General features: G+C 40.1%; 1 protein-coding gene across 2 annotated transcripts in view; it reads left to right on the top strand.

Annotated features, from left to right (window-relative positions):
• Positions 1 to 18,587, top strand: part of col21a1 (collagen, type XXI, alpha 1) — an 85,080-nt gene extending 66,493 nt beyond the window's left edge. For both annotated transcript variants that reach the window (XM_079855945.1, XM_079855944.1), the window contains exons 20-29: positions 3,784 to 3,837; positions 3,952 to 4,023; positions 8,589 to 8,624; positions 9,926 to 9,970; positions 10,622 to 10,654; positions 10,736 to 10,882; positions 11,385 to 11,439; positions 12,917 to 13,117; positions 16,470 to 16,547; positions 18,113 to 18,587. In XM_079855945.1, the coding sequence (XP_079712071.1) occupies positions 3,784 to 3,837; positions 3,952 to 4,023; positions 8,589 to 8,624; positions 9,926 to 9,970; positions 10,622 to 10,654; positions 10,736 to 10,882; positions 11,385 to 11,439; positions 12,917 to 13,117; positions 16,470 to 16,547; positions 18,113 to 18,300 (909 nt within the window). In that variant the 3' untranslated portion in view covers positions 18,301 to 18,587. The remainder of the gene's footprint in view (positions 1 to 3,783; positions 3,838 to 3,951; positions 4,024 to 8,588; positions 8,625 to 9,925; positions 9,971 to 10,621; positions 10,655 to 10,735; positions 10,883 to 11,384; positions 11,440 to 12,916; positions 13,118 to 16,469; positions 16,548 to 18,112) is intronic.
• The last annotated feature ends 423 nt before the right edge of the window (positions 18,588 to 19,010 follow it).

The following is a 19,010-nucleotide window of genomic DNA, read 5'->3' as shown; positions in this document are numbered from 1 at the left end:
TTTGAGCTTCTGCAAGAACCAACGAGGTTCATTCTAGTGTTATGCAGCACGTTTGAGCTTCAGCAAGAACCAATGAGGTTCATTCTAGTGTTACGCAGCACGTTTGAGCTTCAGCAAGAACCAATGAGGTTCATTCTTGTGTTATGCAGCACGTTTGAGCTTCTGCAAGAACCAACGAGGTTCATTCTCGTGTTATGCAGCACGTTTGAGCTTCTGCAAGAACCAACGAGGTTCATTCTCGTGTTATGCAGCACGTTTGAGCTTCAGCAAGAACCAATGAGGTTCATTCTCGTGTTATGCAGCACGTTTGAGCTTCTGCAAGAACCAACGAGGTTCATTCTCGTGTTACGCAGCACATTTGAGCTTCAGCAAGAACCAATGAGGTTCATTCTTGTGTTACGCAGCACGTTTGAGCTTCTGCAAGAACCAACGAGGTTCATTCTCGTGTTATGCAGCACATTTGAGCTTCAGCAAGAACCAATGAGGTTCATTCTAGTGTTATGCAGCACGTTTGAGCTTCAGCAAGAACCAATGAGGTTCATTCTTGTGTTACGCAGCACGTTTGAGCTTCAGCAAGAACCAATGAGGTTCATTCTCGTGTTATGCAGCACGTTTGAGCTTCTGCAAGAACCAACGAGGTTCATTCTCGTGTTACGCAGCACATTTGAGCTTCAGCAAGAACCAATGAGGTTCATTCTTGTGTTACGCAGCACGTTTGAGCTTCTGCAAGAACCAACGAGGTTCATTCTCGTGTTATGCAGCACATTTGAGCTTCAGCAAGAACGAATGAGGTTCATTCTTGTGTTACGCAGCACGTTTGAGCTTCAGCAAGAACCAATGAGGTTCATTCTCGTGTTATGCAGCACGTTTGAGCCTCAGCAAGAACCAATGAGGTTCATTCTTGTGTTATGCAGCACGTTTGAGCTTCAGCAAGAACCAATGAGGTTCATTCTTGTGTTACGCAGAACGTTTGAGTTCTGCAAGAACCAATGAGGTTCATTCCCGTGTTATGCAGCACATTTGAGCTTCAGCAAGAACCAATGAGGTTCATTCTTGTGTTACGCAGCACGTTTGAGTTCTGCAAGAACCAATGAGGTTCATTCTTGTGTTACGCAGCACATTTGAGCTTCAGCAAGAACCAATGAGGTTCATTCTTGTGTTACGCAGAACGTTTGAGTTCTGCAAGAACCAATGAGGTTCATTCCCGTGTTATGCAGCACATTTGAGCTTCAGCAAGAACCAATGAGGTTCATTCTCGTGTTATGCAGCACGTTTGAGCTTCTGCAAGAACCAATGAGGTTCATTCTTGTGTTACGCAGCACATTTGAGCTTCAGCAAGAACCAATGAGGTTCATTCTTGTGTTACGCAGCACGTTTGAGCTTCTGCAAGAACCAACGAGGTTCATTCTCGTGTTATGCAGCACATTTGAGCTTCAGCAAGAACCAATGAGGTTCATTCTTGTGTTACGCAGCACGTTTGAGCTTCAACAAGAACCAATGAGGTTTATTCTCGTGTTATGCTGCATGTTTGAGCCTCAGCAAGAACCAATGAGGTTCATTCTTGTGTTATGCAGCACGTTTGAGCTTCTGCAAGAACCAATGAGGTTCATTCTTGTGTTACGCAGCACATTTGAGCTTCAGCAAGAACCAATGAGGTTCATTCTTGTGTTACGCAGCACGTTTGAGCTTCTGCAAGAACCAACGAGGTTCATTCTCGTGTTATGCAGCACATTTGAGCTTCAGCAAGAACCAATGAGGTTCATTCTTGTGTTACGCAGCACGTTTGAGCTTCAACAAGAACCAATGAGGTTCATTCTCGTGTTATGCTGCACGTTTGAGCTTCAGCAAGAACCAATGAGGTTAATTCTTGTGTTACGCAGAACGTTTGAGTTCTGCAAGAACCAATGAGGTTCATTCCCGTGTTATGCAGCACATTTGAGCTTCAGCAAGAACCAATGAGGTTCATTCTTGTGTTACACAGCACGTTTGAGTTCTGCAAGAACCAATGAGGTTCATTCTTGTGTTACGCAGCACGTTTGAGCTTCAGCAAGAACCAATGAGGTTCATTCTCGTGTTACGCAGCACTTTTGAGCCTCAGCATGAACCAATGAGGTTCATTCTTGTGTTATGCAGCACGTTTGAGCTTCAGCAAGAACCAATGAGGTTCATTCTTGTGTTACGCATCACGTTTGAGCTTCAGCAAGAACCAATGAGGTTCATTCTTGTGTTACGCAGCACGTTTGAGTTCTGCAAGAACCAATGAGGTTCATTCTTGTGTTACGCAGTACGTTTGTGTTTCAGCAAGAACCAATGAGGTTCATTCTCGTGTTACGCAGCACGTTTGAGCTTCTGCAAGAACCAATGAGGTTCATTCTTGTGTTACGCAGCACGTTTGAGCTTCTACAAGAACCAATGAGGTTCATTCTCGTGTTACGCAGCACTTTTGAGCCTCAGCAAGAACCAATGAGGTTCATTCTTGTGTTATGCAGCACGTTTGAGCTTCAGCAAGAACCAATGAGGTTCATTCTAGTGTTATGCAGCACGTTTGAGTTCTGCAAGAACCAATGAGGTTCATTCTTGTGTTACGCAGCACGTTTGAGTTCTGCAAGAACCAATGAGGTTCATTCTTGTGTTACGCAGCACGTTTGAGTTCTGCAAGAACCAATGAGGTTCATTCTTGTGTTACGCAGCACGTTTGAGCTTCTACAAGAACCAATGAGGTTCATTCTTGTGTTACGCAGCACGTTTGAGCTTCAGCAAGAACCAATGAGGTTCATTCTCGTGTTACGCAGCACTTTTGAGCCTCAGCAAGAACCAATGAGGTTCATTCTTGTGTTATGCAGCACGTTTGAGCTTCAGCAAGAACCAATGAGGTTCATTCTTGTGTTACGCAGCACGTTTGAGTTCTGCAAGAACCAATGAGGTTCATTCTTGTGTTACGCAGTACGTTTGTGTTTCAGCAAGAACCAATGAGGTTCATTCTCGTGTTACGCAGCACGTTTGAGTTCTGCAAGAACCAATGAGGTTCATTCTTGTGTTACGCAGCACGTTTGAGCTTCTACAAGAACCAATGAGGTTCATTCTCGTGTTACGCAGCACGTTTGAGCTTCAGCAAGAACCAATGAGGTTCATTCTAGTGTTACGCAGCACGTTTGAGCCTCAGCAAGAACCAGTGAGGTTCATTCTCGTGTTATGCAGCATGTTTGAGCTTCTGCAAGAACCAATGAGGTTCATTCTTGTGTTACGCAGCACGTTTGAACTTCAGCAAGAACCAGTGAGGTTCATTCTTGTGTTATGCAGCACGTTTGAGCCTCAGCAAGAACCAGTGAGGTTCATTCTCGTGTTACGCAGCATGTTTGAGCTTCTGCAAGAACCAATGAGGTTCATTCTTGTGTTACGCAGCACGTTTGAGCCTCAGCAAGAACCAGTGAGGTCCATTCTCGTGTTGCGCAGCACGTTTGAGCTTCTGCAAGAACCAATAAGGTTCATTCTCGTGTTATGCAGCACGTTTGAGCTTCTGCAAGAACCAATGAGGTTCATTCTTGTGTTACGCATCACGTTTGAGCTTCAGCAAGAACCAATTAGGTTAATTCTTGTGTTACACAGCACGTTTGAGTTCTGCAAGAACCAATGAGGTTTATTCCAACACATGAAAGAGAACAGCACTCCTGAAGCCTTTCCACTCCTTTCCCACTCCTCAAGCCTCTCCTCAAGCCTTTGGGATCTTTAATAAAAGTTCTTACTCATTAACTTTGACACCCAAACTTGAATTTCCATTATTAGGGCACTAAAGGGGGAAGTGGAGGGCCCGGTCAACCAGGACCTCCAGGGCACGAGGTAAAATATTCTATTCAAATTAAACCTTATCGGATGGTTGAAAGAAGAGGAAACATACTTGATGAACTGCATCTTTATATGTTTTAACTTTGTTTATTATACTTTTTAATGAAGGGTAAGCCTGGAGAGCCCGGGACCGCTGGCCAGCCAGGACATCCAGGAATGCCAGGATCACAGGGACAGAAGGTGAATAATTAATGACCACTTCATAAAGATTCCTCATCACATTACATCTGGGTTTTGGATGTCTTATACATTTATGAAACTTTCTGAAAATGATTTTGTTATTGCATCCAAATTGCATTCATTTCTTCTGATTTTAATGAGAAAGAAAACTGACATTGCATTTTTGGTCAGTCTTGGAGGCGAAAGCCCACTTTATGGTGAGCAGATTTTCCAAGTGTAGCTCCATTAACTTCAGTAAGGTAATGATCTACCATGGCGAACAAGAAAAGCATTCATGAAAATGTTGCTTGTGGTTTACAAGCATTGGCTGCTTTCAGTGAAACTTCATGAATTATTGACAGCTGTTTTTAAATTTAGAGCTAAATCTTAATTACTATGTGTTTACCCTCTGTTAGAAGTGGCAAGTTTGTTATGAATCTATCATTCAGAATTTTTGTGTAGTCTTTTGAAAATGATTTCAAAGATGGTAAAACGGTAGCAGTAACTGCCTCACACATGGTACTTTACACGTGATGCTCTTCTTAGAAACTCATTTCATCTTTGGAGAAGGTTTTCAGTTTCAGTTTAGTTCAGTGATTTATGATGCAAGTTTAGAGATACAGTATACATACATAATGTATAGTTTGGTATACAATTTTGAAACTACTAGCCGCAATGCAATAATACAGTATTGTTTATTACAAATTACCAGCATAGTAATTTGAATGTAAATATTTACCTTCATTTCAGAATGTCTCAGTGTTTTGGGAATGACAAACACACACACACACACACACACACGCATTCTTGTACATCTATCTTTATGAGGACATTCATTGACACAATGCAATCTCTAGCCGCTTACCTTAACCTTACCCATCACAACTAAGTGCCTAACCCGAAACCTTACCATAAACCGACCCTGGTTAACCTCATAATAAGCTTATCCCTAAAACCAAGTATTGACCCTCAAACAGGCCTTTAAAGGCTCTCAGAAAGTGAGGACCGGCAAAATGTCCTCACTTTACTCTCTTTGTCCTCACTCCAATGGTCTAAAAGTCAAACTGGTCCTCACAAAGATAGTTGTACAGGTACACAGTACACACACACACACACACAAAGCTCAGCACAGTAGCTCAATGGTTGTTGTCAGGAGGCCTTTCTGTGTGGATTTTGCATGTTCTCCATATGTCTGCGTGGGTTTCCTCCAGGTGCATATGTACAGAATTGCTTTATTAGTTGTGGCAAGAGCTTACGAATATTTCTTTTATTTTGTAATTCTGCTAGGTGCCAATAGTGTCACTGAAACTACCTACAGTATTTAAAAAAAAAAGTGGAGACAGATTTTTTTTTTGCCTTCTTTAAGATGGATATCGCAGTAGGGATAGATGAGTTCCTATAAGCACTTTTATTTTTAGCCAAAGTAGCTCTGAACCAGTTACCTGATGTAAGTGCTGTTGGGTCTTTGTATAGACCCCGCTGGCATGTTGTGTGAAGGAGCAGATATATAGATCTAAAGGCCAATGTTCAATGGAATGACAATTTTTTGTTGTAGTTGTTTGTATATACAGTATGAGTATTGATATGTGGTTCAACCTGAGATCTCCAGCTCATTTTTTTTCTGGTGAAAGACATACATAAATGAAGAAGAAAGCATAGATTAATATGTATTGAGTAATCCAAGATGTTTTTCAAAATTACATTTTTCACCTAAGATTTGGAGCCAAATTACAGGGGGGTAAAAATGATTTTAGAAAGATGGCAGCATCATTATTTTACTGCTTGGTCTGTTAGTAAAATCTCTTGACTTCAGCCATCTTTTTTTGCATTATATGCCAATGGTGACAGTTGAAAAATAGGAAAAAGCACTTCTTGAGTTTGTTTCCCCTGAAGTTTGCATATAGTAACTCAAGAAGAATTAAAGATCTCTTAATATCCTTTTAGGTTTGGTTAACTTTGAATATTTTAAGGCCCTATATGGTTAATTTCCAAAGTATTGGGATGCCTGACCATTACACCAACAGGGACTTTAATGACATAACATTCGAAATACATAGACATTAATATGGAGTTGGTCCCCCTTTGCAGCTGTAACAGCTTCCACTCTTCTGGGAAGCCTTTCCACAAGATTTTAGAGTGCTTCTGTGGGAATGTTTGCACATTCATCCCATAGAGCATTTGTGGGGTCAGGCACTGATTTTGGACTAGAAGGCCTGGCTCGCTATCTCCATTCCAGTTCATCCCAGAGGTGTTGGATGGGGTTGAGGTCTGGACTCTGTGCGGGCCAGTCAAGTTCTTCCAAACTCATCCAACCATGACTTTATGGACTTCATGCTGGAATAGAAAAGGGCCTTCCCCAAAGCTGTTCCGTCAAATTTGGAAGCATAACATTGTCAAAAATGTATTGGTATGCTGAAGCATTAAGATTTCCCTTCACTGGAAGTTAGAGGCCTAGCCCAACCCCTGTAAACCCCATTCCCTTCAGAAGCATACCCATACCATCATCCCTCCTCCACCAAACTTTGCAGCTGGCACAATGCAGTCAGACAGGTAATGTTCTCCGTCAGAGCATGTTTCATCTGCTCCACACTCCACTGGTGCTTTACACCACTCTATCCGACACTTGGCATTGTAATTGGTGATGTGAGTCTTGCATGGAAACCCATTCCACGAAGATCCCGCCGCACAGTTTTTTTGTGCTGATAGTAATTCCAGTGGAAGTTTGGAACTCTTCAGCAAGAGAATCATCTGAGCGTTGGTGACTTTTGGTGACTACACATCATGCGCCTTAGGGTGCTTTCACATCTGTAGTTCGGTTCATTTGCTCTGGACCAAGGGCGAAAAATGATACTTTGTAGCATTTTTCAGGCGTTTTGGTTCCTTTTCACACCACACTGATTTCTCTGGTCCGAATCAGTTGATGAGTTGATGCAGTCACGTGACAACATCCACATCACTCGTTGGCCAGATGTGTCTTGAAAGTATTTCCATTTCTGCACTTCGATTGGTCAGAATTAACGTGCGGGAAAATTCCAACGGAACTCCCGGAAGTAAACAAAGAGGAGGAAAATCGGGAAGACAACACGGCGCTGTTTACTATGGAGAGACGACTGCGTGGACTGATTGTATCCCTGGTCATAGTTTATTATATAGTTTGTCTACACCACTTTAGACAAACAATAACATTTGAGAATGAAGCGAGGATGCGGCTTGAAAATAATGTGTTAATGCACTGCACGCGGCGAAGGCGCATCGCAAATCACTTGAGGAGGAGGCGTGCATTGATGTTGCTAAACAGTGACATAATGCACAGTGCAGCTGACTACGGCTGGTTTAGTCCAAAAATGCGCAGTTCTTTGGTAGTTGGGTCTGTTCGAGGTCGGATCACGTTCTCACCACAAACGAACCGCTCCAGAGTTTGTTTGAAAGCGTACCGAGACCTACTCTTCGAGGAGTTCTTGGTAAGCTGGTTTGGTCCGCTTTTGGTGCGCACCCGAGTGCGATTGCTGCATTCACACCTGCCCAAACGAACCGCACCAAGGAGGACAGCAAACTCTAGTGCGATTCAACCGAACTAAATGAGGCAGGTGTGAAAGCACCCTTAGACACAGTAACCCCGCTCAGTGAGTTTACATGGTCTTCTGCTTCGTGGACGAGTTTCCGCTATTCCTAAACACTTCCACTTTCCAATAATACCACCTACAGATGATCGTGGAATATCTAGCAGGGATACAATTTCATGAACTGACTTATTGCTAAGGTGGCATCCTATCACAGCATTGTGCTTGAATTCATTGAGCACATTTTTTCACAAATCTCTGTAAATGCAGACTGCATAGCTAGGTGCTTGATTTTATACACCTGTGACAACTGGTCTGATTGAAACATCTGAAAATCAACAATTAAGTGGCATCCCAATACTTTTGTCCATACAGTGTTTATACCAATACTCAATATTGCTAATTTAGAAATAGTTAAGCAAAATTGCAAAGTTATGGTCCTCGTATACTGAGAAATTCTTGTCTGAAAGTTTTGCACGTTAAAAAATAGATACGACCTCACGTTGTGTCAATCATGTTTACACACTGCCTCCGAAACTTTAGTCCGTCATAACATAAATTCGGATTGGGTTCGATTCTCTGCGTTTTAATATGCATCGGACTCAGTGTGCAAGGTTTCTGTGCGGGACAAATTTTTAGGATGACGAATATGGTTTTTGGGAAGTCCTCAGAAATATATTTTGATTGAAGCATGATGAGGAAAGGACCTGACTATTACCAGGTTTCTGTTCTTTCAGTCGGGCTGAGCTTGATAAACACACTCCTGACTTTTATCCCATTCATCAAAACTTCAGACTCGAATTACCTGTTTAATAACCACTGATGTGTTAGAGGTTCTAACACACTCTTATAGAACCTTAGAGGTTCTCATACTTTTCTCCAACATTTTTTTGTCAATAAATATGTGAAATAATAGAAAGCTTTCTTTATTTGGATTCTTTTTATTTAGTTATAGAAATTAAAATTTCATTTGTAAGTATATTTGCATGGTTTTCCATCTAACCTTACTGTGAATGTTTTTTACAGGGTCAAAGAGGAGATGCTGGTGAAAGAGGAGCTGATGTATGTTAACCTTTTACAATTGTGGTTTACTGAAAAAAGGGGAAATAATTGCTAAAGCTAAGGATAAGGATTTAGGTGGAAATGTTTTCTCATCTCTCAGTTATTAAACTAAAAGGTAACCTTCTCTAACTGAAACACTTTCAGTCTTCCTCTTAAGACAACTCGATTTTTGCTGATAGAAGAAAAAAATTCTACAATTTTTTGTTACATGTGATCACTAGTAAATGTTGGCAAATGTCTTTTGGCTTGTATTCCTGTGGAAAATGTGGCCGTTTTGCGGGTTGTACTAAACGTTTTTCAGATTTAATTACAGTATACTTAGAATGACATGTAAGATGTTGCTTTTGTCACTATAGTGAGGTCTGAGGAAAACACGGCTGGAATCATGAAATCCACTCATAAAAATTGAATTTACTGTATAACGCAGAATGTAATGGAATTTGGCAACATTTGGATGAATAAATCAAATGTAGAGCTGCAGACTTCATCAAATCATAAAGACCGATATTTAAATATGATTATGAAGAGATTAATTAGATTTTTGAAGATGTATGCATTCGTTTAATTACCCCTTTTTTTTGTTGTTGATGAATTTGTATTATAAAATACTGAATCCAGAAAATTTTTAAAAGACAACAGGATTTCTGGGGAAAAAAAGACATTTCATAAGGCTCTGTTAACATTTTAATAAATTGTAAATGTGTCAAAGTTTTATTAATTCAGTTGATTAGAAATCCTTTTTGATTTAAAAAAAATGTAATTAACCCATTAAAAAGAAAGGAAAGAGAGTAAATATGGAATTTTGGGAAAAATGAAACTAATTTCCTAGGGCCCTAATATATCTTGAAAATGCTGTATGAAAAGGTAAATCTCTGTGACAAGAAGGATCATTTATTTCTGATTCAGTTGGCAGTCAAATTCATTCACTTCATGGATGATTTTTCAAGGAGCAGAATGTTTCTGTCCCTAGGATGAATACAGTGTAAAAAATAATATTATTGCAGCATAAAATAAAAAAATTCTGTGAAATTTATTTTTTGGTAAATTTTAGAATTTAGAATTTATGCTGATCAGATCTTTGAAGCAGGGAATATGATAAATGTTTTTGACATATATGAAACAAATAAGTTTAATTTGTCAAGATTTCAAGTACTCAAGTGTACTTCAGAAGTGGCCCTTGTTGCATTCAATATGAGTGATTTCATTGGACATGCTTAGATGTTCACTAACCTAAGATGTCCTAGAGTCGAATAGGTCCACATATTTATATGTTACTAAAAAAAAATTATGCAATTGAACAGGGGATGAAAGGTGAAAGAGGAGACTCTGGGAGACCTGGTGTTCATGTAAGTTTGCGTGTGTGTGTGTGTGTGTGTGATGTTATATTATATTTATGGAAATGTAACTTTTAAATGTATACTTTTTTTAAATAAAACCTACAGAGCATTCAATTGAATACATTTAGGAATTACAGGACTGGATGAAGTGATTAAATAAATAAACATAAACACTTTAATAATAAGTAACCACAAGGTGGAGTAGTTTCTCTTGCTGAATGCCATTTGCAAGGCACATTTTATAACACTTTTATTGCATACAGGAGTATTTTGCATAAAAAAGTAGAACATAACATTTTATGTTTTCGTTTCATGGTTAAGGGTGAGAAACAAACTACAGTGAAGAAGTCCCAACTATTTGGACAATTAAGCCACACTATTTAACTCTGGCTCATTTTTCAAACAGGTGTAGGGAAATACAGTGACAGCAAAAACTATACTATACACTTTTTTATGGATTTACTACAAAGCATTTAGATTTTGATCTAGTGATTTTGCAGCATTTTACAGATGTTTAAGTCACAGACTAATTTCCTGTCCGTTTTAACAAGAACTAGCATCACATAATATTTTGCCAAATCACACAGGTGTCTTTGTAAAAGCTATTGTTGCTTTGTTGTTTTGTAACCCAGTTGGTACGTGTGACTTGTCTCCACACAGGGTTTAACTGGGCCAGCTGGGCAGAAAGGAGAGGTGAGCACATCTCTGATCTGAACACACCGTCACCATGAGCTCTAGTGTGAGTGTGTTGAGCTGTGTTTGTGTGCATGTCAGAAAGGGCCAGCAGGAGAGCCCGGTCAGAGGGGCCCGAACGGCCAGCAGGGGCTCCCGGGACAGCCAGGACAGACGGGACCCTCGGGGCCCAGGGGAGTGACCGGAGAAACCGGCCCCGCGGGAACACCTGGACCCGAGGGACGACCTGTATGTGATACGTTTCCTAATAACTGTATTGTTCAGTGTGTGTGTGTGTGTGTGTGTGTGTGTGTGTGTGTGTGTGTGTGTGTATGCCTTCCTCTCCTGTAAGATCATCTAGTCAATGGAGGATATAATATTACAATAACACTTTACAGGAAGGTTCATTAACTTAACTATTTTTAGTTAACATGAACTAAGAATGAACAATATTTCTACAGCATTTATCAATCTTAGTTAATATTAATTTCAACATTTACTAATACAATATTAAAATCAAAGGTTGTATATGTTAACATTAGTTAATGCACTGTGAACTAACATGAACACACAATGAACAGCTGGATTTTTATTAACTAACATTAACAAAGATTAATAAATGCTGTAACAAATGTATTGCTCATTGTTAGTTCATGTTAGTTAATACATTATCTAATGTTGACTAATGAATCTTATTGTAAAGTGTTACCAATATTGCATGGACAGTTGAACAGAAACTCTGTTTTTGCAGGGCAGAGAGTTTTCTGAGCAACACATTCAGCAGATTTGCAGAGACATCCTTCGATGTGAGTATCCAAAATGATCTGGCATTTTTAATCTATTGTATACATGTGAATCTCACAAAAAAAATCCTGTTCAGGCCACCATCCAATAACATTTTGTATCCATCAATAACCCAAATATATATGTATTGATTGATTGATTGATTGATTTTATATCAAGTTAATGATATTTTTATGGCCTAACCCAAGCCCTCACTCTAAACCTACCCATCACAGAAATGTGTGCAGATTTTTTTTATTAAGTTTTATTTTGTAGCTTTATGGAGGGTGACGTTTACAACAAATTATCTGAGTTACATTTTCAAATAAGTAACTCAAGTTACATTGTTTTTCCATGTATTGACTGACTCATGTTGAGAGTAAGAGCAGAGGCGTTGTGTGTGAACATGATCTCTATTGTAGATCTAGACTAGAGTGCAACTCACATAGTTTTCCCTTAAATTACAGATTTTGGACAAATATTTGTATTGTACATCTTTCGTTAATAAAGTCTATGCCTAATATGAAATATAATAATATAGATAAAAAAAAAAAAATCCATTTTGCACTTTTTTTTCAAACCTATATTCTTTAAATTGATTGACGACACTTTGTTCATTCTTGAAGTGAACATTTGCCTGGTGATATGATTGACTGTTTTGAACAGCCGTCTTGATCTTGAATGCGAGTACAGTATGAAGCGTCCAGTGTGTGATTCCTTGGACACAAGGACACTTTACGGCTTTCAAATGGATGTTTAATGAGGCTTAAAAACATTAAATCCAGTACATTGACTCTTGTGAGGAAACAGATGATCACTTAATGAATTGACAGCCTGTCAATCTTCAAAGTGTTCACCATTAAACATTCGTTTTGGAGTCAGGTATATTTCGAAATTACAACAAAATAAATCCTGTTTTATAAGAGAAGCCACTGAATTGTTTTATCTCTCTTTTATTTTATTTGTATGGTGTCCGCAAACAGTGATTGACTGTAATAAAACTAAAAGGCACTCAATGATTCAGAATCTGGTTTAATAATAAATACATTAGTCATTTTGATATAGTTTATTTCTGATATTATTGTTTTTGCTAGTAGAAGTTCTGAATGGCCAGTAAGTTAATTAAAGGTAGTGGCCAAATTGGCTGGTGAGTGAAAAAGGTCACACTTTAGTTTAGGGTCCAATTCTCACTATTAACTAACTAGTAACTATGACTTTTGCCTCAATAAACTGCTTATTAATAGTTAGTAAGGTTGTTAAGTTTATGCATTGGGTGGATTAAGGTATGTAGAATATCATGCAGAAAAATGCATTAATATGTGCTTTATAAGTACTAATAAACAGCCAATATGCTAGTAATATGCATGCCAATACGAAACTTGTTAATAATGAGAATTGGACCCTAAACTGGTGTTACCAAAGTTCATTTTAAACGCTGAACGTAGATATTCACGTGTTTTGACAGAGCCTTCCTGTGTTGATTCTGTTTTGTGGTTACAGCTGAGATTCCTACTCTTCTGTTGAGTAGCCAGCACAATCACCACAGAAGCTGCGAGCACTGCTACACACGCGTGGGACCCCCGGGGCCTCCGGGGCCACCGGGCCCTCATGGCTCTCGAGGATTCCCAGGTTTATCTGGCTCTAACGGGCTGCAAGGGCAGCGGGGTTTACCTGGGCGGCCTGGTGTTCCTGGCATGCAAGGTACAGACATGCTAAACACACATCACACTGTGTCTACGTCTACATTAATCCGGATACATTTGACAATGGCGTTTTCGTTTAAAAACGCTCTCCGTCCACACTAGCAATTTCCCACATTTCAGTGTGGATGAGAAACTTTTGAAAAATTCCCCTTACTGCACATGCGTAAAACCTCACAAAAGCTCACTGAGATGATACTGACTGAAAAATAAATAATAAAGTTATCATGCAATTCTTCTGGCAGGATCATTTTATTTAGCAAAATATCTCAGCATTCACTGATGCGTCCAGGTCGCACTCACACACCATTATTTGTTTGGTGTAAAACGCAACTGCTTTCATGTTTTACCACAGGACAGCAAATGTGAGTGAATTTTGTGTCATCTTTGCAGGACTGTGACATGAAGAGTGTGCGAAGTAACATATTTTAGTAACTGTGTGAAAGTGAACAGCACATTACAGGCACAAAACTGGTACTATATAAACATGAATATCTATGGGTTCAATATGCATCACATGTCTAAACTTACGTCATCGTTTTTAAATACCTCCGTTTTCACAGTCCACACTACAACACGAAAAAGCGTTTTCAAAGGTATTCACTTTGGAGAGCGTTTTCAAAAAGCTTAGTTTTCATTAATAAAAAGCCATCTCAGTATGGAGGCCAAACCGGAGAGAAAGAGTTTTCAAACTAAAACGTATTAGTGTGGACAAGGCCTGTGTCTACAGCGCTGTACATTATCTCAGAATGTTCACAGATTTCCACTGATTTATATAATTGCTCTCGAGAGAAGTCTCACTGTCCACTCTGGTTCTCCCTCATGGATCCAGCTCCTCTAGGACTGGATGATATGGTGCAGACGTAGTCGAGGCTACGTTTGTACTCTTTCCCCTCGATCGCTCTTCTCCCGGGAGTTCTGGAGAGAGTTCTCAGGGACAAAGTTCGTGGCCGGGCCGAGTATGGTTTCCTGATTTGGTGTCTCTCCTCGACGGGCCTCCTCTAGAGTTACCCGTCAGGGGGGACCTTCTATCCCAAGCAGGGGGCTCGATTATTCACCCCCGTCCAGAACTGTGGAGCCTGTGGGCTTGGCCTCTGAGGGCTTGGCCCAGCTCATAGGTACTGGTCTCTCAACTGAGGTTGTGGAGACCATTCTACAGTCCAGAGCTCCCTCCACGTGGAAACTTTATGCCCTGAAGTGGAGAGTTTTTACTTGGTGTAGTGACCGTCAGTTGGACCCAGTTAACTGCCTGGTTGGTACAGTGCTGGAGTTCCTGCAGGAGCGGTTCACTGTAGGTCTATCCCCATCCACTTTGTAGGTTTATGTGGCGGCCATCGCTGCTTTCCACATTCCTTTGGGTGGAATGTCATTGGGTAGAGACCCCTTGGTATCTCGTTCCCTCAGTGGTACTCTGAGGCTGAGGCCTGCAGCTCGTACCAGGGTGCAGACATGGGATCTGGCCTTCAATGCCTTTCCATGGCTCCTTTCGAGTCCATTGAGGAGGTTCTGGGCCAAGTTTATGACTTTAAAAGCTTTGTTCCTCCTTGCTATCTCTTCTCTAAAAAGGATAGGAGATCTGCAAGCCCTTTCGGTTTCTCCCTCGTGCTTAGAATTTGCACCTGGTATGCTCAAAGTGTTACTTCATCCTAGACCAGGCTACGTTCCTAAGGTCCCCACTAAAGTGGCTAGATCTATTGTGCTGCAGGCCTTTTGTCCTCCTCCTTTTTAAAATCCAGACCAGGAAAAGAATAACCTGCAGTGCCCAGTCCGGGCGCGAGATGCTTATGTCCACAGAGCTGCCCTGTGGCGTATAAAAAGTCCCCAGCATCAAAGCAGAGATTGAGCAAGTGGGTAGTTGAGGCACTTGTCGGTCGGACAACCTTCACCTATGTCAGTCCGTTCCCATTCTACTAGGAGTGTGCTGGCTTCAAAGGCCCTTATGTCAGGAGTTGCTCTCCAAGATGTCTGTGATGTGGCAGGCTGGTCCTCACCGCACACATAGTTCAAGTTCTACTCCTTGATCCTGGACTCTACACCAGGGTCCCAGGTGCTCTCGTCCTAGTGCTGCTCTTCTCGATTTCACACAGGACAGTCACTTCTTGCTATGGTGGCGTTGGTATAGATGTTCCCTTAGCGTCAATCAACGCAGCGCAAGTTCCCTTGAAAGGGAACACCTCGGTTATGACTGTAACCTTGGTTCCCTGAAGAGGGAACGAGACGCTGCGTCACCTTGCCATATCTCCTACGTGCCTGTCAGCGACTTACTTCAGACTTTTACGAAGCTAGCGCTGCTTGGTTTTGGGCAGGCTTTATAGTTTTCTGGTTCGTGATGTCACCCACCTCTGACGTTCCACCACACCATTAGACTGATTTCACATGTGCTTCAAGACGTCATCACGCGAACCGTTCCCTCAGTGTCAATCGACGCAGCGTCTCGTTCCCTCTTTTACAGTCGTAACCGAGGCGTTTTCAAGCCCTCAAAACGCTGTTGTAAATGAACGGCCAAAACACATAAAGTTTTCAGTTTTTATTTGAAAACAGTGTTGTGTAAACGGAGCCTAAGTTTACCTGCATTAGTTCATGTTTCCTTTGTCCCTGTTCACTGGTTGCTATGGTTATTTGTTGGTTAACTGATTCACTGCACCTGTTTCTTGTGTTCCGTGGCACAGACTAAACAGATTTGGAAGGGATTAAAACTGCAAAGTATGTTTGTCAGCTTAAGGCTGAATTAAAGGGTTATGACCCAAAAATGAAAATTCTGTCATTTACTCACCCTCATGTCGTTCCAAACCCGTAAGACTTTGGTTCATCTTTGAAACACAAATGAAGAACTTTTAATGAAATCTGAGAGATTTCTGTCCCTCCAACCACCACTTTGATGCTTCAAAAAGTTCATAAAGGGATCGTAAAACAAATCCTCATGAATTGAGCGGTTTAGTCCAAATTTTCTGAAGAGACACGATCGCTTTTTATGATGAATAGATTGAATTTAAGCTTTTATTCACAAATAAACATTGATCAGCGAACAAAAACAGAAGCTCAACCGCAACTGCTTGACACACGAGAACAAACCTTATCGGTCAAAGTGGTAGTTGCGTAGCTGTCAACGGAGGGACAGAAATGTCTCTGAAACACAAATGAAGATATTTTTACTACATTCTAAGATGATCGAAAGTCTTTATAGGTTTGAAACAACATGAGGGTGAATAATTGATGACAGAATTTTCATTTTTGGTTGAACTAACCCATTAAAAGCTTCCAAAGTGAAATCTGTATCAGCATACATTTACATATATTCATTTAGTTTGTCTGTTTTGAAGCACACAAAATGATTTTTTTCTGGCTATGTCTAGGTGATCCAGGAGAAAAGGGTGATAAAGGAAATCAAGGACGATCACAAATTGGAGACCCAGGTCTCCCAGGACCACCAGGTGAGCAGATACTAACCACCACTAACACTAGTTATTAAACAGGCTATTCATGTGCGAATTAAAAGGGTCATATACTTTTTATTATTTTAGTTTTTCCCTGAGATCACATTTGCCCTGAGTGTTTCCCCCCAAATAAATATAGATTTACAAAGATAATTTTCCAATTCCAAATAATTTGGTATTTTCTGGCCTTAACTGCCATAAAATGAGCAACAACGCTCCACAACCGGCTGTCAGTAGCAGATACGTACTGGATGCTGTGTCACTGATGACTTGCATTTAAACATTTTAAATATAAAAAGTATTGATTTCCAGTACAATAATGTAGAATATTATTTTACTGGTAAATATTACTGGAAAATTAATATACTGGTAAAACCAGACCAACAAATACATTTCCCATCGCATTATCATACAATGTGTTCAGCATTTTATATATATATAATCCTGTAATAAATAATAAATATATTATATGCATAATCCTCTTGCGCACAACAACTTACTATTGTGAGCCAATTTATGCAATATTAATTATGATAAACGGTCAAAAGCTTTGAGTTCTCCCACTGTGCATCTGAACTTATTGCATGTAAATCAAAAACTTTTCATGTGCGCTACAAAAATGACGTTACTGAACGTGCAGTATGAACAAATATAAACCAAAGAAATGTATTCAACAATATTCAAAAATAATTATTATACAAAATGTACATAATGAAAATGTGAAAATCTAAATTCTGAAATATGAAACATGGCTCTTTCAACCGGATGGAAACAGTAATGTCTCGGCTGACCTTCTGCATCTTCTTGTGATTCATTTTTAACATCCACGATGCATAGCTCCATATTTTTGCATCACAATATATCGTTACACCCCTATTTAATAGTACATCAAACTAAATTTGATTGTTATTAACTCCTTCCTCGCCATTGATGGAACTTTCCCAGTGTTTTTACCGTTATTTGCCAGCAATTACTCGCAATTCTGACTTTTTTTTCTCAGAATTGTGAGATATAAACTCGTAATTGAGTTATAAAGTCCAATTCTACGGAAAAAAAGACTGACTTTTTATCTCACAATTGCGTGAATGTTATAAAGTCAGAATTGTGAGATAAAAAGTCGCGATTACCTTTTTTATTTTTTATTCTGTGGCGGAAACAAGCTTCCATGTAGTCTTCGACAAAAGCACGATTTTCTCAGATTTTTGCTCACATTTTATGAAATTCAATTGTTGATAAAAAAGAATGCATTAAGCTAGAATAAAACGGGTTTCTTTCTTTTTTTAAAGCCAGAGGCTTTGTTCTTTCTGTTGAAATATTGCATGTTCAGATATTCATACAACAAAATATTCTGGGGGCCATGGAACTTTTGCGAAAATGCTGGCACTCACTGGCAACGCTTTTTCAAAAACGCTGGCAGGGAAAGAGTTAAATAATCAGGACGGACATTATAAGCGGGCATAATTATTTACATGGTGGACAGTAGTTTAAAATGAGCACACAAAGAGCTTGAATGCTCTTCTGTCAGAATGTCACTTTGACACAGAATGTCTCTTTGACTCCAGGTCCGATGGGTCCGTCGGGAGTGGGAAAACCAGGACCGGCCGGTAAACCGGGGTCACCGGGTCACAGCGGAGAGGAGGGGAAGAGAGGACACCCCGGGGAGCCCGGCCAGCCAGGAGTGTGCCATCCTCACATGTGCTACGCTGCAATGATGAGAAGAGACCCTTACAGTAAAGGGCCAAACTATTGAAAGAGGCAGACAGTCAGTGAACGAGAGAAAACAGCGAATCTTTCCAATCTCAGGACGATCAAGAGTGTCTCACACTCACGGACACATGAAGTACCTCTTAAAGTGTAAATAATACATTAACACCAGCAATTGTCCACAACTCGATTCAACACTTACTGTCACAAGCTGAGATGTGCCATGATTTATTCACGCTGTTTGTCACGAGGAATGAAAAGCATCCAGTGTGAGGAGAAATTCTTCCTTTCGTCGGCTCTCTTGCTCCCTCGAGTGGCGTTCAACCATCACCAGCCCAGCGTCTCGTCGTATTTATGATGCCAGATTTACTGCCCCTCTGCATTTGTCGTGGGAGTTCTTCTGCAACGCTTCATGCCTTCTGTCTCTCTAGTCCTCATCCCCTTACATATTGCTAGGGTTCCCACATCTTTGTGACCAATGACTTTTCCTGGTATTTGGGATTTACAGGAAACATTTAAAAAAAATCTATTTAAAACAAATGGTAATTTCTAGCCTGTAATATTTTAGAGCAGAAACAGTATATATTCACTATAGAAATGTCCATGAGTTTTCCATGAATGTTTAAGATTTTATTCATTTCCACACCTTTTCCAGGCCTCTGATATTTCCAGGCTGTCCGTAGTCTTCAGATTACACATGTGAGTGTGCTTCGATATCTATATTAAATGTTGAAATGGTAAATTGAACAAATTTAT

Source organism: Squalius cephalus, assembly GCF_949319135.1.
Source record: "Squalius cephalus genome assembly, chromosome: 21".
NCBI classification, from domain to species: domain Eukaryota; kingdom Metazoa; phylum Chordata; class Actinopteri; order Cypriniformes; family Leuciscidae; genus Squalius; species Squalius cephalus.
This window is presented reverse-complemented; position numbering and strand designations above follow the sequence as displayed.